This window comes from Ranitomeya imitator, chromosome 1 (assembly GCF_032444005.1).
Source record: "Ranitomeya imitator isolate aRanImi1 chromosome 1, aRanImi1.pri, whole genome shotgun sequence".
NCBI classification, from domain to species: domain Eukaryota; kingdom Metazoa; phylum Chordata; class Amphibia; order Anura; family Dendrobatidae; genus Ranitomeya; species Ranitomeya imitator.
In genome coordinates, this window is record NC_091282.1 from 694,998,438 (window position 1) to 695,025,577 (window position 27,140).

The 27,140-nt window shown below is 46.1% G+C and overlaps 1 protein-coding gene across 1 annotated transcript in view; it reads right to left on the minus strand.

The window, feature by feature from the left end:
• Positions 1-504: 504 nt before the first annotated feature.
• LOC138642503 (cytosolic phospholipase A2 delta-like) overlaps positions 505-27,140 on the minus strand; it is a 139,719-nt gene continuing 113,083 nt past the window's right edge. The window contains exons 11-20 of the mRNA XM_069730703.1: positions 24,787-24,922; positions 22,841-22,977; positions 13,065-13,287; positions 11,625-11,742; positions 10,720-10,857; positions 10,361-10,468; positions 10,067-10,261; positions 9,642-9,808; positions 8,830-9,013; positions 505-1,183 (exon numbers count right to left, since the gene is read on the minus strand). Coding sequence (XP_069586804.1) covers positions 942-1,183; positions 8,830-9,013; positions 9,642-9,808; positions 10,067-10,261; positions 10,361-10,468; positions 10,720-10,857; positions 11,625-11,742; positions 13,065-13,287; positions 22,841-22,977; positions 24,787-24,922 — 1,648 coding nt within the window. The 3' untranslated portion in view covers positions 505-941. The remainder of the gene's footprint in view (positions 1,184-8,829; positions 9,014-9,641; positions 9,809-10,066; positions 10,262-10,360; positions 10,469-10,719; positions 10,858-11,624; positions 11,743-13,064; positions 13,288-22,840; positions 22,978-24,786; positions 24,923-27,140) is intronic.

Consider the following 27,140-nt stretch of genomic DNA (forward strand, 5'->3'; position numbering starts at 1 on the left):
ATGCTTTTTATGGAAATTTTTTAAAATAATCAGCATGATTGTCTATCAAGCAAATCTGATACTAGCTAATAGCTGAGATATATGGACTTGTTCGACACTGGAGTATGTGGTAACTGGTGGTCACTACTCTTAATGAATAAAATATTTTTGAGTTCCCACTGCTGCATGTCCAATTATGAGAAAAAAATCGCAGTATGCATGATTTACATTAGATAATCTGCCATGCAAGTCAATGAGCCCACGGAAAAAAAATCAAACCACACTCATATCACACCTGAATGCGCACCGATTTTCACAGACTGACCGGATGGAGAAGATGGAGACCTTTTTTTTCCCTGTCTTCTCCTCATCCGAGAAAATTGGATCCCACTATACTAATAGTCTGATCAGAATTGTATTCGCATAATCGGCCCGAATCACTCGGATGAGAGAAAATATGTTGGTGTGACCCAAGCCTAATCAGGATCTATCATTATGGAGGAAAAAGGGTATGTGACGACAAGGTAAGAAGAAGTGTGCTTTACTGTAGGAGAAAAGAATCTTACACTCAGCAGGGAAAGTGAGGGGTTTAAGGCATAAATTACATCCATTCAAGAATCGTAATTAACTCAGGAACTTGTAAAAAGCAACGCTCCTAAAGGTCCAAGTGCTCTAAAATGTAAGAAACAAAATAATTTAGAGATATAAAGTAAAGGTTCAGTTTTACATTCACCTATCAAGCTATGTTTAGGTGTATAAATGATTATGCATCTAGTTTTGATGGACTCTAGTAAGGTACTAAGTGATTTGGTGGCCATGCTTAATAGCATTCTACATCTTTGAATCACAAATCCATTTATACGGCTCATATAAATGTTCATATTAGATGCATTTATTGCGCATGATTTGAATATGTATCTTTGACCAGTTCCAAGGAAAATACTGATTCAAGTTTTCAGGTGTTATGTTTTCTTCTGAGCTTGGTCCGTTCCTCGTGAAGGATTCCTCACTCTCCTCCTCTGGACAGCAGTGTGCAGAGCATCGAGGATCAGCTCTCTGTTGTTCGCAAGGTTATACTGTGTTAATTTCATCAGCCTGTCAAAGTCTGACTCGCTATAAGTAAAGTTTGTTAAAAAATAGGGGGAGAAAGCTCCTGTAACGTCCACATTCCCATCTGACATTTCTTCTGGAGATCTTAACACACCTGAAACAGGAATTGAGAAACAAATGTAATTGTTGGATTGTCTAGAACATGCAGTCAGTAAAGGGTTGCGCTCGCTTGCTTTTGCTCTGTTACTTTGGGAAGTCATGCAGTATGTATTAAGAAATCAGTGGGAAGAATTCTCTACGTGTACCATTGTGAATCAGTAATACTAGAGATGTGCAGATCTTTTGAAATCCAAGTTCGCCAAATATCCCCCCAAAATTAGATTTGCTGCAAATAAATTCATTTGAATCTCAATACTGGAAACCTTGTAGATACTTAGAAAATAGTGAACACAGAGAGACAGAAAATACATGTGGGGGAGAGGAAACACAGTGAGAGAGAACCCTGATGACCATAAAATTTACACTCTACAGAAGAGAGAGAGGACTCAGCTGACCAAAAGAGCTTACACTCTACAAGTGCGCAAGAGAGCGATAACCCTGCTAACCATAAGAGCTTACAATCTACACCAGAGAGAGAGGACTCCACTGACCATAAGAGCTTACACTCTACAGGAGAAAGAGGACTCCAATGACCTAAGAGCTTACACTCTACAGGAGAGAGAGGACTCCGCTGACCATAAGAGCTTGCACCCTACAGGAGAAAGAGAGGACTCCACTGACTATTAGAGCTTACACTCTACAGGAGAGAGAGAACTCTGCTGACCATAAGAGCTTACACTCTACAGGTGAGAGAGAGGTAGAATGCCGGTGACCATAAGAGCTTAAACTGTAAGGGAGTTACAGTTTATAAGAGCGTATACTCCAAAGGAAAGAGAGAGGACTCCACTGGCCATAAGAGCTTACACTCTACAGGAGAAAGAGGACTCCACTGACCATAAGAGCTTAAACTCTACAGGGGAGAAATAGGACTTCGCTAACCATAAGATCTTACACTCTACAGGAGAGAGAGAGAGGTGCTGTGGATTCTGTTTTTGGGCTCCCTCTGGTGGTTACAGATGGTACTGGGTGACTTGTGTTTTCTGCGGTCTCTGGTGTCCACCTGTTCTATCAGGATATGGGAGTTTCCTATTTAACCTGGCTTTCTTGTCATTTCCTCGCCGGCTATCAATGTAATCAGTGTGTCTTGTTACCTCTGCTTCCCGCTTCTGTAAATCTTCAGGACAAGCTAAGTTTTTGATTTTCCTGTTCCACGTTTTGCTTAATTTTTGTCTTAGTCCAGCTTGCAGATATGTGATTCCTTTTTGCTGGTTGCTCTAGTGGGCTGATATTACTCCTCATGTTCCATGAGTTGGCACATGAGTTCAAGTAATTTCAGGATGTTTTTTTGTAGGGTTTTTCGCTGACCGCGCAGTTCACTTTTGTATCCTCTGCTATCTAGCTTTAGCGGGCCTCATTTTGCTGAATCTGTTTTCATAACTACGTATGTGCCTTCCTCTCATTTCACCGTCATTACATGTGGGGGGCTGCTATTTCTGTGGGGTGTTCTCTGGAGGCAAGAGAGGTCTGTGTTTCTTCTAATAGGGGAAGTTAGTCCTTCGGCTGGAGCGAGACGTCTAGGATCATCGTAGGCACGTTCCCCGGCTACAGCTAGTTGTGTGTTTAGGTTCAGGATCACGGTCAGCTCAGTTTCCATCACCCTAGAGCTTGTTTTGTTTTTTGTGCTTGTCCTTTTGTGATCCCCTGCCATTGGGATCATGACAGTATAGCCGGCCAGTAGTGGTAATCGTATTGGCTGAAGTAGGAGGAAAAGTAGTCTGAGGAAGTTTTTTTTTTTTTCTCCCCTCAGAGTTTGCTGCCTAGCCTTAATTGTAGCCTGGCTGCGTCTTACCTCCTCTTAATCCTTGAATGGCTCTGACCTCAGCTGTTTATCATGGACGTCCAGAGTTTGGCTTCCAGCCTGAATAATCTTGCTGCTAAGGTTCAAAATATACAAGATTTTGTTGTACATGCTCCTATGTCTGAACCTAGAATTCCTATCCCAGAGTTTTTTCTGGAGATAGATCTAGTTTTCTGAATTTTAGGAACAATTGCAAGTTGTTTCTTTCTTTGAAATCTCGCTCCTCTGGAGACCCTGCTCAGCAAGTCAAAATTGTTATATCTTTCCTGCGGGGTGACCCTCAGAATTGGGCATTTGCATTGGCACCAGGGGATCCTGCGTTGCTCAATGTGGATGCGTTTTTTCTGGCATTGGGTTTGCTCTATGAGGAACCTAACCTAGAGATTCAGGCTGAAAAAGCTTTATTGGCTCTCTCTCAGGGGCAAGATGAAGCAGAAATATATTGTCAGAAATTTCGGAAATGGTCGGTGCTTACTCAGTGGAATGAGTGCGCCCTGGCTGCAAGATTCAGAGATGGCCTTTCTGAGGCCATTAAAGATGTTATGGTGGGGTTCCCTGCGCCTACAGGTCTGAATGAGTCTATGACTATGGCTATTCAGATTGATTGGCATTTACGGGAGCGCAAACCTGTGCACCATTTGGCGGTGTCTTCTGAACAGGCACCTGAGACAATGCAATGTGATAGAATTCAGTCCAGAAGTGAACGGCAAAACTATAGGCGGAAAAATGGGTTGTGTTTTTATTGTGGTGATTCAGCTCATGTTATATCAGCATGCTCTAAACGCACAAAAAAGGTTGATAAGTCTGTTGCCATTAGTACTTTACAGTCTAAGTTCATTCTGTCTGTGACTCTGATTTGTTCATTATCAGCCATTTCCGTCGATGCCTATGTGGATTCAGGCGCTGCCCTGAGTCTTATGGATTGGTCATTTGCCAACCGCTGTGGGTTTAGTCTGGAGCCTCTGGAAGTCCCTATTCCTTTGAAAGGAATTGACTCTACACCTTTGGCTATGAACAAACCTCAGTACTGGACACAAGTGACCATGCGTATGACTCCCGTTCATCAGGAGGTGATTCGCTTCCTGGTACTGTATAATTTACATGATGTCTTAGTGCTTGGTCTGCCATGGTTACAAACTCATAACCCAGTCTTGGACTGGAAAACGATGTCTGTGTTAAGCTGGGGATGTCAGGGGGTTCATGATGATGCACCTCCGATTTCTATCGCTTCATCTACTCCTTCTGGGGTTCCTGTATTTTTGTCTGATTATCGGGATGTTTTTGAGGAGCCTAAGCTCAATTCGCTTCCTCCTCACAGGGATTGCGATTGTGCTATAGATTTGATTCCTGGCAGTAAATTTCCTAAAGGACGTTTGTTCAATCTGTCAGTGCCAGAGCATACTGCTATGCGGGATTATGTTAAGGAGTCCTTGGAAAAGGGACATATCCGTCCATCTTCGTCCCCTTTGGGAGCAGGTTTTTTTTTCGTGGCCAAAAAAGATGGTTCCTTGAGGCCTTGTATAGATTACCGTCTTTTGAATAAGATTACAGTCAAATATCAGTATCCTTTGCCATTGTTGACTGATTTGTTCGCTCGCATAAAGGGGGCTAAATGGTTCACTAAGATTGATCTTCGGGGTGCGTATAATCTTGTGCGGATAAAGCAGGGTGATGAGTGGAAAACCGCATTTAATACGCCTGAGGGCCATTTTGAGTATTTGGTGATGCCTTTTGGACTTTCTAATGCTCCTTCTGTCTTCCAGTCCTTTATGCACGATATTTTCCGTGAATATCTGGATAAATTTATGATTCGGTATTTGGATGATGTTTTGGTTTTTTCTGATGACTGGGAGTCCCATGTTCAGCAGGTCAGGAAGGTGTTTCAGGTCCTGCGGGCCAATTCTTTGTTTGTAAAAGGTTCAAAGTGTCTCTTTGGAGTCCAGAAGATTTCTTTTTTGGGGTATATTTTTTCCCCTTCTACTATTGAGATGGATCCCGTCAAGGTTCAGGCTATTTGTGACTGGACGCAGCCTACATCTCTTAAGAGTCTACAGAAGTTCTTGGGCTTTGCTAATTTTTATCGTCGTTTCATAACTAATTTTTCTAGTGTTGTTAAGCCTTTGACGGATTTGACTAAGAAGGGTGCTGATGTTGCTGATTGGTCTCCTGCGGCTGTGGAGGCCTTTCAGGAACTTAAGCGCCGGTTTTCTTCTGCTCCTGTGTTGCGTCAGCCAGATGTTTCGCTTCCTTTTCAGGTTGAGGTTGATGCTTCCGAGATTGGAGCGGGCGGTTTTGTCGCAGAGAAGCTCCGATTGCTAAGTGATGAAGCCATGTGCGTTCTTTTCTAGAAAGTTTTCGCCCACTGAGCGGAATTATGATGTTGGTAATCGGGAGCTTTTGGCCATGAAGTGGGCATTTGAGGAGTGGCGTCATTGGCTTGAGGGTGCTAGACATCGTGTGGTGGTCTTGACTGATCACAAAAATCTGATTTACCTTGAGTCTGCCAAGCGTCTGAATCCTAGACAGGCTCGTTGGTCACTGTTTTTCTCCCGTTTCGATTTTGTGGTTTCATACCTGCCAGGTTCAAAGAATGTGAAGGCGGATGCTCTTTCTAGGAGTTTTGTGCCTGACTCCCCAGGAAATTCTGAGCCCACTGGTATCCTTAGGGATGGGGTGATTTTGTCGGCTGTCTCCCCAGATTTGCGACGTGCTTTGCAGGAGTTTCAGGCGGATAAACCTGATCGTTGTCCGCCTGAAAGACTGTTTGTTCCGGATAATTGGACCAGTAGAGTCATCTCCGAGGTCCATTCTTCTGCGTTGGCAGGTCATCCTGGAATATTTGGTACTAGAGACTTGGTGGCCAGGTCTTTTTGGTGGCCTTCCTTGTCGAGGGATGTGCGTTCTTTTGTGCAGTCTTGTGAAGTTTGCGCTCGGGCTAAGCCTTGCTGTTCTCGCGCCAGTGGATTGTTGTCACCTTTGCCTATCCCGAAGAGGCCTTGGACGCACATTTCCATGGACTTTATTTCGGATCTCCCTGTCTCTCAAAAAATGTCCGTCATCTGGGTTGTGTGTGACCGCTTTTCTAAGATGGTTCATCTGGTACCCTTGCCTAAGTTACCTTCCTCCTCTGAGTTGGTCCCTCTGTTTTTTCAGAACGTGGTTCGTTTGCATGGGATTCCGGAGAACATCGTTTCTGACAGGGGATCCCAGTTTGTGTCTAGATTTTGGCGGACGTTCTGTGCTAAGATGGGCATTGATTTGTCCTTTTCGTCTGCATTCCATCCTCAGACGAATGGCCAGACGGAACGAACTAATCAGACCTTGGAAACTTATTTAAGGTGTTTTGTGTCTGCTGATCAAGATGACTGGGTTACCTTTTTGCCGCTTGCCGAATTTGTCCTTAATAATCGGGCTAGTTCTGCTACCTTGGTTTCTCCTTTCTTTTGTAATTCGGGGTTTCATCCTCGTTTTTCCTCTGGTCAGGTTGAGCCTTCTGATTGTCCTGGAGTGGACATGGTGGTGGATAGGTTGCATCAGATTTGGAGTCATGTGGTGGACAATTTGAAGTTGTCCCAGGAGAGGGCTCAGCAGTTTGCTAATCGCCGTCGCCGAGTGGGTCCTCGACTTCGTGTTGGGGACTTGGTGTGGTTGTCTTCTCGTTTTGTTCCTATGAAGGTCTCTTCTCCTAAGTTCAAGCCTCGGTTCATCGGTCCCTATAGGATCTTGGAAATTCTTAACCCTGTGTCGTTTCGTTTGGATCTCCCGGCATCGTTTGCTATTCATAATGTGTTCCATCGGTCGTTGTTGCGGAAGTATGAGGTACCTGTTGTTCCTTCGCTTGAACCGCCTGCTCCGGTGCTGGTGGAGGGAGAATTGGAGTATGTTGTAGAGAAGATCTTGGATTCTCGTGTTTCCAGACGGAAACTCCAATATTTGGTCAAGTGGAAGGGTTATGGTCAGGAGGATAATTCTTGGGTGGTTGCCTCTGATGTTCATGCTGCTGATTTGGTCCGTGCATTTCATAGGGCTCATCCTGGTCGCCCTGGTGGTTCTCGTGAGGGTTCGGTGACCCCTCCTCAAGGATGGGGTACTGTTGTGGATTCTGTTTTTGGGCTCCCTCTGGTGGTTACAGATGGTACTGGGTGACTTGTGTTTTCTGCGGTCTCTGGTGTCCACCTGTTCTATCAGGATATGGGAGTTTCCTATTTAACCTGGCTTTCTTGTCATTTCCTCGCCGGCTATCAATGTAATCAGTGTGTCTTGTTACCTCTGCTTCCCGCTTCTGTAAATCTTCAGGACAAGCTAAGTTTTTGATTTTCCTGTTCCACGTTTTGCTTAATTTTTGTCTTAGTCCAGCTTGCAGATATGTGATTCCTTTTTGCTGGTTGCTCTAGTGGGCTGATATTACTCCTCATGTTCCATGAGTTGGCACATGAGTTCAAGTAATTTCAGGATGGTTTTTTGTAGGGTTTTTCGCTGACCGCGCAGTTCACTTTTGTATCCTCTGCTATCTAGCTTTAGCGGGCCTCATTTTGCTGAATCTGTTTTCATAACTACGTATGTGCCTTCCTCTCATTTCACCGTCATTACATGTGGGGGGCTGCTATTTCTGTGGGGTGTTCTCTGGAGGCAAGAGAGGTCTGTGTTTCTTCTAATAGGGGAAGTTAGTCCTTTGGCTGGAGCGAGACGTCTAGGATCATCGTAGGCACGTTCCCCGCCTACAGCTAGTTGTGTGTTTAGGTTCAGGATCGCGGTCAGCTCAGTTTCCATCACCCTAGAGCTTGTTTTTTTTTTTGTGCTTGTCCTTTTGTGATCCCCTGCCATTGGGATCATGACAGAGAGGACCCTGAGGACCATAATAGTTTATAGTCTACAGGAGAGAGAGAGAGACTTAACCAGTGACTCTGGAGATCGAAAACGACTCTGCCATCTAAGGCTACTTTCACACTAGCGTCGGATTTGGCCCGTCGTAATGCGTCGGGCCGAGATTCCGACACTAACGTTTGATGCGCTGCACAACGGAGGCAGCAAATGCATTTCTCCGGTGCATCCGCTGCCCCATTGTGAGGTGCGGGGAGGTGGGGGTGGAGTTCCGGACGCGCATGCGCGGTCGGAAAAAGCAGTCCGTCGGCAGCAAAAAACGTTACATTTAACGTTTTTTGCTCCCGGCGGTACGCCAAAACACGGCGCAACCGTCGCACGACGGTTGCGACGTGTGTCAATGCGTCGGTAATGTTACTCTATGGGGCAAAAACGCATCCTGCAAACAACTTTGCAGGATGCGTTTTTTCCCCAAAACGACGCATTGCGACGTATTGAAAACAACGCTAGTGTGAAAGTAGCCTTGACTGCTCACCTGGGGACTACTGATCTGTGTTGGCCCCGGTACTGACCACCGCTGTATGAAGTAGGATAATCCGCTAGATGTCATAGTTGCAGGGCATTATTGACAGGCCAGTGTGACAACACAAAATTATGTTAGTGCTCTTTGTTGCTTCAGTAGTGTGAAAAATGGTACAAGGCAAGGTTTTTATTTTTTTTCCAAATCAAATATCAAAATGTACGAATAATGAGAATTTCTTGAAATTCGACTCGATCCTCTCTGAATAAATCTGCTCATCTCCAGTAAATAGAGATTTGTATATGAATGTTATACAGCTGGCAATGGAAATCTAATTTCCTGTGATTTCCTAGTACAATTAGCAGAATGCAGGCACCTTTTGCCATGCTTGCTCAATATTGTCCTCTATTACACAAATTGCTCTTACTTGTAATTTTATGAAGTTGCTTTGGAAACTTCTGTGAGTAAAATCAGAACAGTTAACGTTATGATGCGATCATACCTGGTTCCTGAAATTTTTTGAAAGTGTCATTCACAAGAGGGAAGTGAAGCACAATAGGGCAAATGTTATTATCATCATTGAAGACGTAGCACTCCTTGTGTGTCTTCCTCTCCTCCTCACTCAATGATACCTTGGGGAATCCGATACCTTGTGTAGTGCAGTAATTACAAGTCTGTTCCACCGACTGCAAACAGATAAGAGCCAGTAAACAATTAACTTTCCAAAAAATGATTGTTTTCTGAACTACTACTCCCAGCATGTCTTACAACAGAACACATATTTCAGAATTATTTGTACTCTCTATAGTAAACGCAATTTGGTTCTCGCAATGCAATCTGGTCTAATGAAGCTATGTGCACACAGAATTTTTTTAGCGGTGCCACTTGAAAAGCTCTTCCTATTTATTTCTATTATAAAACCATTTTGCCGTTCATATTTTTAGTTTTTTTAATGTTTTTAATTTTTTTTTTAGCTTAAAGTTTTAAAATCTGCCTAGCGGTAGAAAAAAAAAGTGCATGTTGCTTCTGTGAAATCCGTTCCAAACTAGGAATTGTCCAATCAAAAGACTGCTAAATATTTTCCAAAGTGGTTCAAAAATGTTTCAAAACCATTAGAGAAAACTCTTTAGGAATCTTAAAACTCCTCCAAAAACTCCTGAAGCGGTTTCTACTTAAAAAAACTCCAAAGTTTTTGACTACCTCAATAAAAGTCTGTTTGCACATACCCTTAAACACTGCTAAAGTGATGAAAATTTCCCACCCAATGTGTGCACATGGCTTATTTTTCAGGAAGCCTAAATGAAATTTACCAACCTGAAGAGGGGTGTCTAGAGTATAATCAAAAGATATAATGATGTCCACTTTTCTCTCTGGTTTGAGTAAAGGCGGAAAACTAGCATTAATGAAATAACCAGCATCCACAAGACATAGATTGTCAGCAAGTGGTGTTAGCTTATTCGGAAAACTGTCTAAATTGGTATCTGAAAGACAAAAGCAATAACAATAACAATTTCATTATTGATTTTCAGACATTTCAATGTTTTAAGTTACGACTTGACAATGATTAAGACAGCATAGGCTATGTTCCCACAATGAGCTTCTGGTGAGTTTTTGATGTTGCAGATTTTCTGCACCCATTAAGTAAAATAGGTGACTTTCATTTTTTTCCTAAATAATGGAGGGTAAAAAAACTCACCAAAAACTCATCTTGGGAACGTAGACTAAAGTGCCGGAATTACCTTTCCATGTAGTGAACTGAGGCTGCTGATGATAATCTTTATGCAAGTAAAGTCCCTGCAAGAAATTATGTTGTTCCCCATCTATGGGTCTGTTGGTCAGTAGCCCCTTCCAAAGGCGACTAAAGGTACCAGACGGTGTAAACAGGTGAGTTCTCGTGTGCGCGGATTCTCTCCTCACCTGAATATCTTCATTGTCTTAGGAAGAAGAAAGTGACAAATTATTGCATCTTCCTTTTCATCGTTCACCTTACGGTATATTTATGTAGATATTAGTAAAAAAAAAAAGATATATACCAATATCCTTAATTCTGTCCTGAACCCAAGTGTCCCAGAAGGTATCCAGCTGGGCCGTTAAATACCAGGTGTCCACTAAATTCAAGGAAAAAACGTTTCCCCACAAACCTATAGGAACGGAAAAGCAAAATACATTTGTGGATCCTACTGCCAAAAAAATAAATGAAAAATAATAATTTGCGAGATGACATTTCTGTGATCAAATATTACTCTTTGGTGCTATGTACAATTTTTAATTTATATTTAGTTCTTAAAGGAGTTGTCCAGCCAAAACAAGTAATCATCTATTAGATAACTTATTGATTGGTGGGATCTGACTCCTGGGTCCTGCGCCAATGGCCACATGCATGAAGCCTTACCTTGCAGAAAGCAAATACGAGGTTCTGGGTGTTTCTTCATCAGTCGACCCATGTAGAATTCACTCCCAAAATCCTCTGTTCGGATAGAGGCACCATATTTGAGGAGTCCAACTTCGTAGGGTGTAAATTCACACCATTCTGAAATTACAATATTTAACAAACTGATTTCCAGGATCTATAAATATTCACTTAAAATATCTGCTATTGTGGTATGGTACTGTGTTTCCCGGGTCTTGTACCAATTTTTGAGCTTGGCATCATTGCTTCTATTTATAATGGAATCCATTATTACCGTGATGGATCCAAAGGATCCTCATGGGCCTCTTTGACTCTTAGAAAACGCCTGGTGACAAATTTTCTTTATGTAACCTGAGAGCAGTGTGATGTAGGGTGTGAGAGCCCGATGCTAGGGATTTGTCACTTATTAGGCTGCATGCTGTTGTTTCAATAAAATCAATGTTTAATCAGTAGGGAATTATCACTGCAGGACTAGGTGTCTCATGCCTCCTAGTCCTGATGTTCTGTGTGACTCCGCCTTATCACCGATTGGCAGCTTTCTGTCATTATACATCTGCCAATCAGTGGTGTGGGCGGGGTTTTACAGGGCTCAGCATTCGTGCACCACAACTGCTGCACCCAATAAACTAAGTGACACACAAAAGCTTGTTGACAGGTTCCCTTTAAGGGGTTCATAACCAGAGCTTTACACTATTAGGACTCCTCAGGATAAGACAAGTCTCTGGGGGTTTCTGTGCAGTTCAAGGCAGAAAGGAAACATTTTGGGTTAATTTTAGCCTATTGAGTTGCTGTGTTTTTCGTAAATACCATTAGCTACTGACATGCAGAAGAGATTTTTGATTGTTTATTATATTTGATGTATGAAAGATGTCCAACAATGTAGATACCTTTAAAATCCAGCGTGCTAATAGTGTTCTGTTTCACATTAAGAGCAAGGTAAATAGGTAATGGATTCTGCCCATTGTCCAAGGCTGCTTGCTGATCAGAAAGCCTGCTCTCATTTCTCTGGAAGTACAAAATAAGGAAATGAGACATATATGAGAAAGTTACATATTGCCGAATAAGCTGAAACCCCTTGTTTGCCGACTCATGCCAGATCCAATGCAGAAATTTCAGTGAATTCTTATTCAACGGAGCGGGCTTTGCAGAAATCCATGCGCATAGAATTTCAGTTCCGGCTCATTCAGCCTCCGTTGGTTTCATTACTGATTTTGCTCAGAGTTACATCAGATTTTCATCCGCGATGGTCCGAGTTTTATCAGTTTTTCTCCGGTGAGAAAAATAAAGTTTCTCTACCTTCTATCTAGCAATCCATGAAAAATGGGCAGCACTCAGATGGCATCCGTTTGTCTTTTACACGGACCTAAAGGTTTTTGATCCGACACTTGGATCAATATCAGACATGTCTCCACCATTTTGTGTGGAACATCAGTCCCTGAAAACAAATTGGACATGTGATCTGCCCCATAGACTATACTGGGTACGAATTATATCTGTGAAAAACACGGATAGAACTCGTACATGAGAAATTAATTAATTAGCCAGTACGTCAAAATTTGAGCAACAAATACGCCACGGGTAAACATAACTATAGCAAGGGATTTGCTTCTAAATTCTGTCTTGGTCACTTGGCTACAAGACAACTCAAAGCAAAAAAAAAGCAATAAACAAAAAGAAATAGCAATAAAGATAAGAAAAAAAACGCAAAAAGAAAAAATATAAAACAATAAAAAAAGATTAAAAAAACGAAAAGGTTAAAAAAAATGTTAAGCTTAAAAGAAAAAGTAAAAAGCAATAATAGATTCTGAGCCCTCGCGGGCAGGGTCCTCTCTCCTACTGTTATGACTTGTATTGTTTAAGATTATTGTACTTATTTTTATTCTATATACCCCTCCTCACATGTAAAGCGCCATGGAATAAATGGCGCTATAATAATAAATAATAATAATAACAGTAATACCGCAACTTGTAACAAAACAAACTGATATCATATCAATATAATTTTACAATTGTTATATAGTCTAAACATAAAATATTTCTTATCTCCTCAACCTGATAGGTCACTTTCACACTTTCAGTATTTGGTCAGTATTTTACCTCAGTATTTGTAAGACAAAACCAGGAGAGGAACAATCAGAGGAAAAGTATAATAGAAACATATGCACCACTTCTGTATTTATCACCCACTCCTGGTTTTGGCTTATAAAGACTGATGTGAAATACTGACCAAATACTGAACAGGGGCATCTTTCCTAAAAATGTAATTCTTGATTTAAAAGGTATGTATAAATATAGACCAAGTGATTTATAAAATTCACATTTCTCACCCCATTGTACCACATTGATTCAAGCATGAGTCCCCAGAGGTCCGTAAATGAGGGTTTCTGACCATCCTCAGCAGCCTGCAGAAGCTCCTTGCGATAGTACTTTATACGATCCACTGAAAAAGTATTCAACTTGTTTCTTGTCACATTCTTCTTTATATTGTGTATGGCTTCAGACAGCTTGTTGTGTGACCAGTTCGGGTCCTCATACAGTTTACTTGTGGTCCTAACAGAAAAGTAACTTGATGTTAATAAATTGGCCAAGTAGCTAAAGAAAGAGGACTAAGCTCGCCCTTATGTGCTGTGTTAGGTGCCGTGTCGTGGGACAGCAGTTCTTAGATAAGATGAGAGACCACAAACACCTGCGCCAGTTGCCTACGACTTGCAGTTGCCAGACTATTTTACAGCTGTGAAGCCGCAGACGCATATGACTTGTATTGAACTCTAAGGCAAGTGAGTTCCGTGCAATTTGCAACCAGCGACAGAAAATCCAACACAATTGGAAACACATGCGGCCCTGTGACTCCATAGGGAGTCGTTAGATGTGATGTCGCAATACGACACTATCACAAATTGCAGTGTATACTAGGATCAAATTCACACTTTGCAGGCTTGGATGCAGATGATAATTGCACACAAAAAATAAAATGTGCACAGTGTCTAAAGCTATAGTTACAAATGATGTTTATGCAGTGGCTTTCACTATTTATTTATTTATTTTTTAAAATACAGTATAAAAAGGTCAAAATTGAATTCAAACTTCTTCTGCAGATATACCAGGTTGCTGCAGTTTTCACACCTGCAGAATGCCTATTATGTTGCAGACTATAGGCACTGCATATTTCACGCATTGCGATGCAAGGAGTTGCAAAATTCAGGGCAGGGCCGGACTGGCCATCTGGCAATTCTGGCAAATGCCAGAAGGGCCTGTCTGGTCATGGGCTGCCTTGTCTGCTACGTTGTTAACAGAATCAGTGTTCTCAAGACAGGTATACTGTTAAGAGTTGTGACGGAGCACAAAGTCGCTGACTCTCACTTACTCCAGCAGCCACGGGTATCAATAGAAATATTGGTGTTGTAGCAAATCTAGCCTTCCTCCATCCAGGCTTGGGACGGGGACAACATGGTCCTGTGTGATTTCAAATGCCAGAGCTGAATTTCAGCCCCAGTCCGTACCTGATTCAGGGGGTGTGATGAGGGAACAGCCGCCATCTTGGAACAGGCATGCTATCAGATTGGCGTGACTCCATTTTGTCTCCTGGACACAGGAGTGCTCCTGGACCCCCACCTTTGCTAATGAATAGAGTTCCTATTAGTATGCTAACGGGCTGAGCTCAGGGTAAACTGTAGACGGTAGTTCAAAGCCCCATGAGGAAACCACGCCACCAGGGGGCTTGGAAATGCTTGGGGGCTTAATTAAAACACGCATGCCAAGTGGCCACTGGATACACATCTATTATGGCAGCCCAGCCAAACCGTCTCCAACATGGAATTGTGAATTATGGACGCATCGTCCGAGGTACAGGCTCATAAAAAATATTCTCCTTACCCTAAAGAAATGGTGCATCTAATAGTGCGATTCCCGTGGCGGTGGGAGGTCTGAAACCCGAGATATAGGGATCAGCCTCCCACAGGGACCGAATGGGTCCAGGTTTGATCCCAGTACGACCGGCAGAACAAACCACAGGCGCTGGTACTGCCCGTGTGCTGATCCGATCATCCTGAGAGAAGTTATCCCATTTATTAGATATTGGAATAAATCTTGCAGGGAGACAGAGGGGGTGGAGATTGCTAAGCCCACCCAGCTGCAGGCAGGGGGGCTCAGCCAGGTACAAGAAGAAGCTGAGGTCACTGGGAGGGTCTCACTCCACAGAAGAAGATGATGATGATGACATCTTAAGGAACAGGGTATGCCAGCCAGAGGGGAGCAAGCACATGCTTTCTGGGGGCTGCCCGGCAACTAAGTTTTTGGACCTGCGGAATGCTATGCCCCCGGCTTCCACAAGCGACCTTCGACCTGGTAAATTGACCTCCAGCTTTATACCTTTAAGCCTTGTATTATTGTTGTTATATTGTACTCTGACTAATTCTTGATATATTTTTTGACTGTATATTTCTTGTAATTATCTAGTGCACCCTTAAGGCAATTAAATCATAAATTAATTTTGGGCTGATCCTTTTACTCTGATTGCGAATCTTAGAATACCCAGGGTGGGTAACAGGGCAGTCTCCCCGGCGGCCATTTGCTCTAGGTGCAGTCCCTTTACTGACCTGAGAGACAAAGGGGGCGCCGGAGAGCTGGACCTGTGTAGTGACGTCACGGATTGGTGACGTGGGAGGAAGGGGTAATCCTTCACAGTGGTGGCAGCGTACGTGGGATCAGAGTAATAGTGTGCGTGGGACCCCTACTCCCAGACACTAAAGACTACCAGTGGTAACTTTCACTGCTGGGGTCTTAAGGTCAGCCCAGCACTAGACGGTCAGAGTGTAGATATAATAAGTTGTGTGCAAGGTCAGGGGTACAGCTGTGTCAGTAACCAGAGGTTTCAAAGATGGCGGAGGGCACCAGGAGTGCAGTGAGGGCGCAGGCCAGTGCTATGGCTTATGAGGAGGTGGTGGTGGACGGTACTGTTCCAGGCGAGGGGGAGCTCAGCCCAGACTCCCCAAGGAGCCAGCCACCCGTGCTTAGTCCGGCAAGGGACTACCCACCACCTACCCGCCCCAGCCTGTCCACATCAGCGGCCCTTGTTGCAGCGGCAGTAGCACGTCTCGAGGCGGGTAATGAAGACGCCTATATGAGACTCATGACAGCTGCAGAGAAAGCAGCGGAGGCCGAGCGTGCAGAACGCCGTGAGGCAGCGGAGCGGGCAGAGAGAGCTGCTGAGCGGGCAGCGGCAGAGAGAGCAGCGGAGCGCCAGCACCGACTGGAGATGGCTCAACGCGGGCTCCCGCTGGACGCCCCAGCACCGCCAGAGTCCAGGGTTTCCAAAGTCCGGGCCGAGGACTTCCCTCTGCTTGAGAAGGATGGAGACCTGGATTCCTTCTTGCTGGCCTTTGAAAGGACCTGCCTTCAACACCATCTGGCCCCGGATCAGTGGGCAAGATACCTGACCCCCCGTTTGAGGGGTAAGTCCCTGGAAGTTTTGGGGGACTTACCTGCCGGGGCGGAGCAGGACTACAGCAGCATCAAGCGGGCGCTGATCCAGCACTACAACCTCACCCCAGAGTCCTACCGCAAGAAGTTCCGGAGCCTGCAGCGGGGCCCAAAGGACACCTGGACCGACCACATGCGGGCGTTGCTGAGAGCTGCAGAGCACTGGACCTCGGGTCTAGCGCTCACCACCCGCCAGGAGGTCCAGGAACTGTTCGTCATGGAGCAGTTCTTGTGGAACTGCCCAGAGGACCTCCAGCAGTTCCTCCGTGACCGGAAACCGAAGGGGGCTTCTGCTACAGCCGCCCTGGCAGATGAGTATGCCAATAACAGGGCGCCTGAGCCGAAGAAGCCTGCCAGCAGCACCTGGAGAGGGGGTAAGCCCAATCCTGCCCCTGTTTCCCCAGCCCCCAGAGTGCAAGGGGTGTACCCCCCTGCTGCCCTCTCCAGGCCAGGCGCAGAACCCAGACGTTGTCATCACTGCAACCAGCTGGGGCACTTCAAGACAGCATGTCCCCAGCGTCTTAAGGCCCCATCCATGTCCCCGAAACCGTCCACTGTTTTATGTGTGGGAGGGGGTGGTGGGAGGTCCCTGGACAATTACCAACCCGTCACTATCGGCCGCTCAGCGGTCATGGGACTGCGGGACACAGGCGCTGAACGAACCCTAGTACGTCCTGAGGTGGTGTCCCCTCAAGACTTGGTACCGGGGAAAACCCTTTCCGTCTCCGGAATTGGAGGCGTGGAACCGGCGCTGCCTGTCGCAAAGGTGTTTTTGGACTGGGGCGCCGGGAGGGGAATGCGGGAGGTGGGAGTAACGTCAAATATTCCTGCTAATGTATTACTTGGGACCGATTTGGGGCGGCTAGTGTCTCAGTATGTGGCCACTGAACCCCCAAGTTCGGCTCCCCAAGAATGTCATGACTCTACTGTGAATGTTGATGTGTTGAATGTGCCTCCAACAGTGGGGGAGGGAGTGAAACCTGAGGGTACTCCATACACTGACACCACACACACGGGGCTCACGGGGAGGACAGGTGAGGAGACTGTAGGGGAGAGCTCAGAGGTGGAGGGAGGGGCTGCTACGGGCAGTGTAGGGCCCCTAAGTGAATCCAGCCTGCTGAGTCTAGGGCCCCTGCAGGAAGAGGAACAGGCCATGGGGGGAGGAGGCGTCCCGGGAGAGGAGCCACCAGGTAAGACCCCAGGGCAGGAGTTCCCCACCCCCGGGATGTCAGGAGGGCAGGAAAGTCTGCCTGACCCGGCGACTTGGTCAGGGGCCGGGGGGAAGCAGGTGCTACCCATGGGCACAGCGGTCGTGGCCGCTGTCACCCGGAGTGGGAGCGCCGGAGCCCAAGGAGCCTTGCAGAGGTCCGACGGCTTCCCCCTCTCTGACCAAGTGGCTGCCGAGTCAGACAGCGGCCAGGAGACAGATCCCGGGGAGCTGACAGCGGATGTGGCGGTGTCGTCCATTCTCGCCACATCGAGTCAGGGATTTCAGGCAGCGTTGGAAGCCGATGCTAGCCTGAAAGCTCTCAAGGAGCAGGCGGCACAGCCTCCTGGGGAGTCAGACCGCGAGCGGGTGGTCTGGGACCAGGGACGGCTGTACCGGGTATCGGTCCAGCAGGGTTCACCGGAGGCGTGGCCCAGGGACCGACAGTTAGTGGTACCCTATCCGTTCAGGGCGGAATTGTTGCGGATAGCCCACGAGATTCCCATGGCCGGACACCTAGGGATCGCTAAGACCAGGGCCAGGCTAGCGCAGCATTTCTACTGGCCTGGAATGAGGACCGAGGTAATTGCCTACTGCCGTTCGTGTGACACCTGCCAGAGGGTGGGGAAGGCGGGGCGGCGCCCCAAAGCCCCACTGGTAACTCTGCCCATCATTGAAGAGCCTTTCTCGAGGGTGGCTGTGGATCTCATTGGACCTCTGTCCACTCCCAGTCGCTCCGGGAAATGCTTCATATTAACGGTAGTGGACTATGCCACTCGGTACCCGGAGGCGGTCGCTTTGTCATCCATTCGGGCTGACAAAGTGGCCACTGCCTTACTGGAGATCTTCTCCAGAGTGGGGTTTCCCCAGGAAATGCTCACCGACCGAGGGACCCAGTTCATGTCCCAGCTGATGGAGTCTCTCTGTAAGCAGATCCAGGTGCAACATCTGGTAGCCAGCCCGTATCACCCACAGACCAATGGCCTGTGTGAGCGGTTCAACGGCACCTTAAAGCAGATGCTTAAGATGTTGGTCGACTCCCACGGGAGAGATTGGGAGCGGTATCTCCCACACCTTCTATTTGCCTACCGGGAGGTTCCACAGGCCTCAACGGGGTTCTCCCCCTTTGAGCTCCTGTATGGGCGACGTGTACGGGGGCCCCTTGCTCTGGTGAAGGAAGCGTGGGAAGGAGATTTGGCCACCCCTGGAGTGTCGGCCATTGAGTATGTTGTGCGCTTCCGGGACAGAATGACGGCCTTGACGCAGCTGGTGCATGACAATATGGCCCAGGCCCAAGCTGACCAGAAGCGGTGGTACGACCAGAATGCTTGTGAGAGGACCTACCAGGTGGGTCAAAAGGTGTGGGTACTGGTCCCCGTCCCACAAAACAAGCTTCAGGCAGCCTGGGAGGGTCCATACCTCGTGCACCAGCAGCTCAACGCCGTCACCTATCTGGTCACCCTGGACCACGCCCGTGGAAGGAGGAAGGCCTTCCACGTGAACATGATGAAAGCACATCATGAGCGGGAGGCTTGTGCCCACCCAGTGTGCAACCTCCCGGAGGGAGGGGAGGTAGAAACCCTCCTGGATCTGCTTACCCAAGTCAAGGCGGGTGGATCCATCGAGGATGTGGAGGTTGGCCACCAGCTTTCGGAGGACCAACGTTCCCAGCTGGGGGTCACCCTACACCCCTTTCGGGAGCTGTTTAGCAGCCTGCCCGGAAGGACTGAGGCAGCCGTCCACGATGTGGACACCGGCAATCACCCCCCGATCCGGCGTTCAGCATATCGGGTCTCTCTCGAGGTGCAGCAGCACATGCGCCAAGAGATAGACGAGATGCTGAAGCTGGGGGTGATCCAAGCATCCAACAGCGCGTGGGCTTCGCCGGTAGTCCTCGTCCCTAAAAAGGACCGGACTACGCGGTTCTGCGTGGACTACCGGGGGCTCAACGCTGTGACGGTCACCGATGCGTACCCAATGCCGCGCATCGATGACCTGCTCGATCAGCTGGCCGGGGCCAAGTACCTGACCATCATGGATCTGAGCAGGGGATATTGGCAGATTCCCCTGACCCCTAAGGCACGGGAACGCTCTGCCTTTATCACCCCATTTGGACTGTACGAGTCCACGGTGATGCCCTTCGGCATGAAGAATGCCCCTGCCACTTTTCAGCGGATGGTCAACACGCTGCTCAAGGGTCTGGAAGGGTATGCGACTGCGTACCTGGATGACATTGCCATCTTCAGTCCCACCTGGGAAGATCACCTACAGCACCTGGCGCAGGTGTTGGGGAGGATCCAGAGGGCAGGGTTGACCATTAAGCCGGAAAAGTGCCAGCTGGGTATGAGTGAGGTCCAGTACCTGGGACACCGGGTAGGTGGGGGAGCTCTGAAGCCAGAGCCCGGGAAGGTGGATGCCATCACCTCCTGGCCCTCCCCCAGGACCAAGAAGCAGGTGATGTCCTTCTTGGGGACGGCCGGGTACTATAGGAGGTTTGTTCCACACTATAGCACCCTGGCCAAGCCCCTGACGGACCTCACCAAGAAGAAGCTGCCCGTCGCAGTCGACTGGACAGTCGCCTGCGAGACAGCTTTCCAGGCGCTCAAAACCGCCTTGTCTAGCTCTCCTGTACTACAGGCAGCCGACTTCACGCGGCCGTTCGTAGTACAGACCGACGCCAGTGACTTTGGCCTCGGTGCTGTGCTCAGCCAGGTCGACACTACGGGACATGAACACCCCGTTTTGTACCTGAGCCGGAAGCTCCTGCCGAGGGAAGTGGCCTATTCCACGATGGAGAAGGAGTGTCTGGCAATTGTATGGGCCCTGCAACGTCTGCAGCCATACTTGTACGGACGCCACTTCACCGTGGAAACAGACCACAACCCCCTCAGCTGGTTACACTCGGTCTCTGGGACGAATGGGAGGTTGCTACGCTGGAGCCTGGCTCTCCAGCAGTATCACTTCAGCATCCGCCACAGAAGTGGCAGAGACCATGGTAATGCTGATGGGTTGTCCCGGCAAGGAGAAGGTGTGGAAGGGCGCATGGGGGAACACAGGAATGTGATGCCCCCTAGCGCCCTCTAAAGCAGGGAGGTGTGATGAGGGAACAGCCGCCATCTTGGAACAGGCATGCTATCAGATTGGCGTGACTCCATTTTGTCTCCTGGACACAGGAGTGCTCCTGGACCCCCACCTTTGCTAATGAATAGAGTTCCTATTAGTATGCTAACGGGCTGAGCTCAGGGTAAACTGTAGACGGTAGTTCAAAGCCCCATGAGGAAACCACGCCACCAGGGGGCTTGGAAATGCTTGGGGGCTTAATTAAAACACGCATGCCAAGTGGCCACTGGATACACATCTATTATGGCAGCCCAGCCAAACCGTCTCCAACATGGAATTGTGAATTATGGACGCATCGTCCGAGGTACAGGCTCATAAAAAATATTCTCCTTACCCTAAAGAAATGGTGCATCTAATAGTGCGATTCCCGTGGCGGTGGGAGGTCTGAAACCCGAGATATAGGGATCAGCCTCCCACAGGGACCGAATGGGTCCAGGTTTGATCCCAGTACGACCGGCAGAACAAACCACAGGCGCTGGTACTGCCCGTGTGCTGATCCGATCATCCTGAGAGAAGTTATCCCATTTATTAGATATTGGAATAAATCTTGCAGGGAGACAGAGGGGGTGGAGATTGCTAAGCCCACCCAGCTGCAGGCAGGGGGGCTCAGCCAGGTACAAGAAGAAGCTGAGGTCACTGGGAGGGTCTCACTCCACAGAAGAAGATGATGATGATGACATCTTAAGGAACAGGGTATGCCAGCCAGAGGGGAGCAAGCACATGCTTTCTGGGGGCTGCCCGGCAACTAAGTTTTTGGACCTGCGGAATGCTATGCCCCCGGCTTCCACAAGCGACCTTCGACCTGGTAAATTGACCTCCAGCTTTATACCTTTAAGCCTTGTATTATTGTTGTTATATTGTACTCTGACTAATTCTTGATATATTTTTTGACTGTATATTTCTTGTAATTATCTAGTGCACCCTTAAGGCAATTAAATCATAAATTAATTTTGGGCTGATCCTTTTACTCTGATTGCGAATCTTAGAATACCCAGGGTGGGTAACAGGGCAGTCTCCCCGGCGGCCATTTGCTCTAGGTGCAGTCCCTTTACTGACCTGAGAGACAAAGGGGGCGCCGGAGAGCTGGACCTGTGTAGTGACGTCACGGATTGGTGACGTGGGAGGAAGGGGTAATCCTTCACAGGGGGATTTTGCTGAAAATTTACTAAAAATTGGCAGCAAAATTCATGACAACTCCAACGATGTCTGAATTCACACTTAAAGCGAAATTGTCATCAGGTTTTCCCAATATAAACTAAAGCCACTAACTTTAACTTATAAAAAAGTACAAAAAAGCCAGCTCACACCTCAACTCATCCAGGACTCCAAACACGGAAACTGCAGTGCGGCAGGAAAAGGCAATCGATCAAATACGTAATCCAGCTCAGTCAGTCCTATAAAAACTTTTGAATTTTATTGAAAAATTTCTTTTAAGATTAGTAATCAAGTATGAGTAAAAATCACAACCCCCATGTGGGAAGAGTAGCGGTTGTGCAGACGCGTTTCGAACGCAAGGACTAAGAACCACAAGGTTGGAAACGCGTCTGCCCACCGCTAATCTTCCCACAAGGGGGTTGTGATTTTTAGGCATATTTAATTACTAATCTTAAAAGAAATTTTTCAATAAAATTCAAATTTTTTTACCGGACTGTCTGAGCTGGATTATCTATTTGATCCACTAACTTTAACTGCTCTATTTTCGCAGTCCATAAACCTGAATATAAGACCCCAACAACAAATTCCTTTCATTTGTCTCCAGCGTTGTATGCTAATCAGCATGGACCGGTCCAATGGACGTTGGTAGTGGTTTGATTTCACCCCCTCTATTGGCGGAATTGCCATCCTCCTGCCTTGATTAATGAGGATGACGTTTTCTACGTCATCCACAGATGGCTGCCAATCTTGTGCCTGCCGTAGTTGAAGCACCGGCGCACTGTGCTGTGCCTTAGTAATGGCAGAATAAAGTGAGACATATTACCAGGAAGCTGTATGATCTTCATTCACTGCACACAGGCTTCGGGTGCCCGGGTTTACAATGTATAATTTGTTAAAAATATATTTCCTCAGAACTTGCTAAATTCCAAGGTACGGTTCTTGATCTTTTTCCAATTATAGAAAAATAGCACCTTATTTTTGGAGATTCTCTGCCTCCAGCATTCTGGTGTTGCCATTTTCAGTACCAGCTGATGCACTTAGGTACGCCCATGATTGCAAATTTTAGCAAACTTTCACATACACATTACAAATAAAAATTCTGCACATTTTCTGATAACATAATCTACTAAAGACATTTCTTACCATGTGGAACCAGAAGCACTCGCTATGTATGTAACACAGTCTAACAGATCCATGTTCTGCAGTCCATACAAATGACTGTACAGACATGCCATAGCTCGGGCTCCGCCGCCTGTGGCCATGATTGCCACAACTGGAGTCTGCAAGACAAAAGCCATTAAAAGTTACCAGTTTTCCCTGTGTTCGCTATCCCTATGCAGATACATTACTGTATTACTCCTTTGGTGTGACATTACAATATACATTTTAATTTGCTATCAGCACAATGTGTGTATTTCTCTGAAATACAGAATTAAAGGAATTTGGACAAATGAAGTAACTGGAAGTGAGTCCCCATAATAATGGAATGTTAAAGGGGTATTCTCAAGTTGATAAGTTAGACAGCTTGAAAAAAAAAAGTAAGTTTGCAATTGACATGCTTTTACTATCTGCTGTCATTCTCCTGATATGCAAGCTTTTATGTTACATAGTGTACAGCTGGTTTCTGAAGAGATTTACCATAAAGGTACCTTCACATTAAGCGACGCTGCAGCGATACCGACAACGATCCGGATCGCTGCAGCGTCGCTGTGGTCACTGGAGAGCTGTCACACAGACAGCTCTCCAGCGACCAACGATGCCGGTAACCAGGGTAAACATTGGGTAACTAAGCGCAGAGCCGCGCTTAGTAACCCGATGTTTACCCTGGTTACCATCCTAAAAGTAAAAAAAACAAACACTACATACTTACCTACAGCCGTCTGTCCTCCAACGCTGTGCTCTGCACTCCTCCTGTACTGTCTGTGTGAGCACAGCGGCCGGAAAGCAGAGCGGTGACGTCACCGCTCTGCTTTCCGGCTGACCGACGCTCACAGCCAGTACAGGAGGAGTGCAGAGCACAGCGCTGGAGGACAGACGGCTGTAGGTAAGTATGTAGTGTTTGTTTTTTTTACTTTTAGGATGGTAACCAGGGTAAACATCGGGTTACTAAGCGCGGCCCTGCGCTTAGTAACCCGATGTTTACCCTGGTTACCAGTGAAGACATCGCTGGATCGGTGTCACACACGCCGATCCAGCGATGTCAGCAGGGAGTCCAGCGACGAAATAAAGTTCTGGACTTTATTCAGCGACCAACGATCTCCCAGCAGGGGCCTGATCGTTGGTCGCTGTCACACATAGCGATTTCATTAACGATATCGTTGCTACGTCACAAAAAGCAACGATATCGTTAACAATATCGTTATGTGTGAAGGTACCTTCAGACCCTGGCCAGGTGTGTACAGTAGTTACATTCCAGGAAAGGAGTTAACTCTTAACATATCAGTCACCTCTCTCCAGCCCATTGATTTTATTGCAGCAGTTATCTGCTCACTTCCCTCCCCAACAGCCCCCTAGCATGAGCAGTTTCCAGAGCAGTTCTCCTAATCATAACTCTCACTGTCCTGAACAGTGTGTTTGTTCAAATGCCCTGTTATCTATGTATGTAAATTATTCTGTAATAACAAATTTTATCTTACATAGAGTACAGCTTATATACATGGAAATTGACCACCAGTGCCTGTCTAGACCCTTGCTGAGAGTGTGCAGTACTTAGATTCCAGGAGAGAAGATAACGCCTAACATCCCAGCCATCTCTCTCCAGTCCATTGATTTCTATACATCAGTTAGTTGTTCACCTATCTCTCTCTCCCTGACAGCACATGACAAACCCTTCTATCAGTTCTGTGAAATCATAATCCTCTGGAACCCAGCATCATGGCTCTTACTGTCCCTAGCCATGTGCATTTTCAAGTGCAATTTTATTTCTATATGTGAAGTCAGCAGAAGAAATTCTGCTCTCGATTACACCAAGAGTGGTAATAAGATAAGTAAAAGAAGATTATAAAAAAAAAATCACACAGAGGCTGGCCCACATACTCCTAAGTATGGGTTAACACTGCAAAAATGATTTAATTTTACATGACCCTTACCTCTTCAACTGTCAAATCTTCTTCCAATTGTAGAACTTTTTTCAATGCGTCAGCTACCCGTCTTTGGCGTTTTTGAAGGAATATTTTCTCTTTATCACATAAGTCAAACCCCAATCTCACATCAAGCTTTTCTGGACTGGAAATACATTAATATATTTAAGGAAAAATCAGTTGAAAGTTATTTTAATTCTAGAGATACATTATACTGTTTAACATCTCATGTATTAGGGAAGAATTACTTCTATGTGGGTAATGAGAGAAGGTCAATTGTGAATTACTTAGGTGCATTTACAATTGTCTAGCAAAAACATTACATGTGCCAAATGTAGTTTGGAAATGCAAAATTTACATGAATCATCTGTATGTTAGCTCATTAGGTCTCCATGATGGGAAAAAAAACTACCTACAAAATGAATGCCATAACTCTAAGAGCGCAGTCAGATGACTGTCTAAATTGGACTGAGATCAGAACACAATGCACTGACTGGCCGGCAGCTCTCCCACCCTGAGCGTGATAGCTGCATAGAAATATATGTAGCCATTTGACTGCGCACTAACACTGCAATTCCTATAGCCTATAGTGGGTTCAAAAACAGGCAACTGATCACTTGTGATTTTAGTAGTAAGATCAAGCTCACTTGACACATCTTATTTCAGTGTACTTGTCATTAAGACTGGTAAGCAAAACGTCAATCTTAATGAATAGGGACATAGAGTATCCCAAGTGGCAAACAATTCTACCATCAGGTGTAGTTGTTTTTTTGTTTAGCCAATATTGAAGTCCTGATTATACCCTAAATAACCTGGACTGCATACTGATATATTGCAGCAACTTCCCAGCGAGATTTGTGCAGCTATTTATGGTTTATTTAGTTCTAATCATTAATTAGACTCAATACTATTATGTCCATTTCTCAAATGAGAGCACAGTTAATTGGTGGCTTGCAATAGATTTACCCCTAACCAAGATGTGAGGACATCCATTACACGCAAATGTTCCAGATGAAAGAAGTGAAAGATATCCATAAAAAAGTCACACACAATGGTAGCGTTTAAGGTCTCAGAAAAAAAAACTATGCGTCTCTGAGTATTGAGCATGACAAAGAGGTCATCAGTGATCCAAAACACATTGTTTCTTTTTCTGAGCCCACTTTCAATAAACAATAATAATAATCTTTAATAATCTTTATATAGCGCTAACATATTCCGCAGCACTTTACAGGTTGCACACATTATCGTTGCTGTCCCTCGTTGGGGCTCACAATCTAAATTCCCTATCAGTAGGTCTTTGGAATGTGTGGAGGAAACCGGAGAACCCGGAGGAAACCCACGCAAACACGAAGAGAACATACAAACTCTTTGCAGATGTTGTCCTTTAAACCCAGGACTCCAGCGCTGCAAGGCTGCTGTGCTATCCACTGCGCCACCGTGCTGCCCATATCATTGGGTATGATGTCTTTGTGGATCTCTTTCACTTCTTTCATCTGGATCATTTGCACTCTATTAATGTCTTGGTTAGTGGAAATCCTTTTGCAAGCAATCAATCAGTTCTTTGCAATCTTGGCTGAGCCTTGTGACCAACAAGGAAAGGCTATTCATTAGTGATGAGCAAATGTACTCCTTGCTCGGGTTTTCCCCGATCACGCTCGGGTGACCTCTGAGTATTTATGACTGCTCGGAGATTTAGTTTTCATCTTGACAGCTGAATGATTTACAGCTAGTAGCCAGGCTGAGTACATGTGGGGGTTGCCTGGTTGCTAGGGAATCCCCACATGTACTCAGCTTGGCTAGTAACTGTAAATCATTCAGCTGCCGGGATGAAAACTAAATCTCCGAGCACTAAAAAATTCTCGGGAAAACCCGAGCAACGAGTACACTCGCTCATCACTACTATTCATGCATCCCAGTAGAGTTGTGCCTAAACATTATCCAACTCATTATAGTGAGCCTCCATTTTTTTGGTGTTTAAGTCTTGCTTCTCTCCAGAAGTACTAACCCTCCAAGCATCCTATCTTAGCTTTGTCCTTTAGCTTTTTTTCTGTTAGCTGAGAACATGTCAACATATGTAAGGGTTTAATGCTTCTGTATGTAATTTGCTGACAGTAGAAAAGTAGTTGCAAATGGGGAGGAATGTTAATATTATGTATATTAGAAAGCAAAATAACTTTTCGTAATCACAGTCATCTGTCACGATTCCATCACTCAGTGTGGCTCAGGGACGTTGTAAGTGACAGCTCAACCACCCTATAAGATCTGGAGTGGGCTGGTCTGTCAGTGTAGTGAGTGACAGCCCAGTCACCCAATCTGAGGCTGGGGTGTGCTGAGCTGTCAGTATTTTGATTAAAAATCCTGCT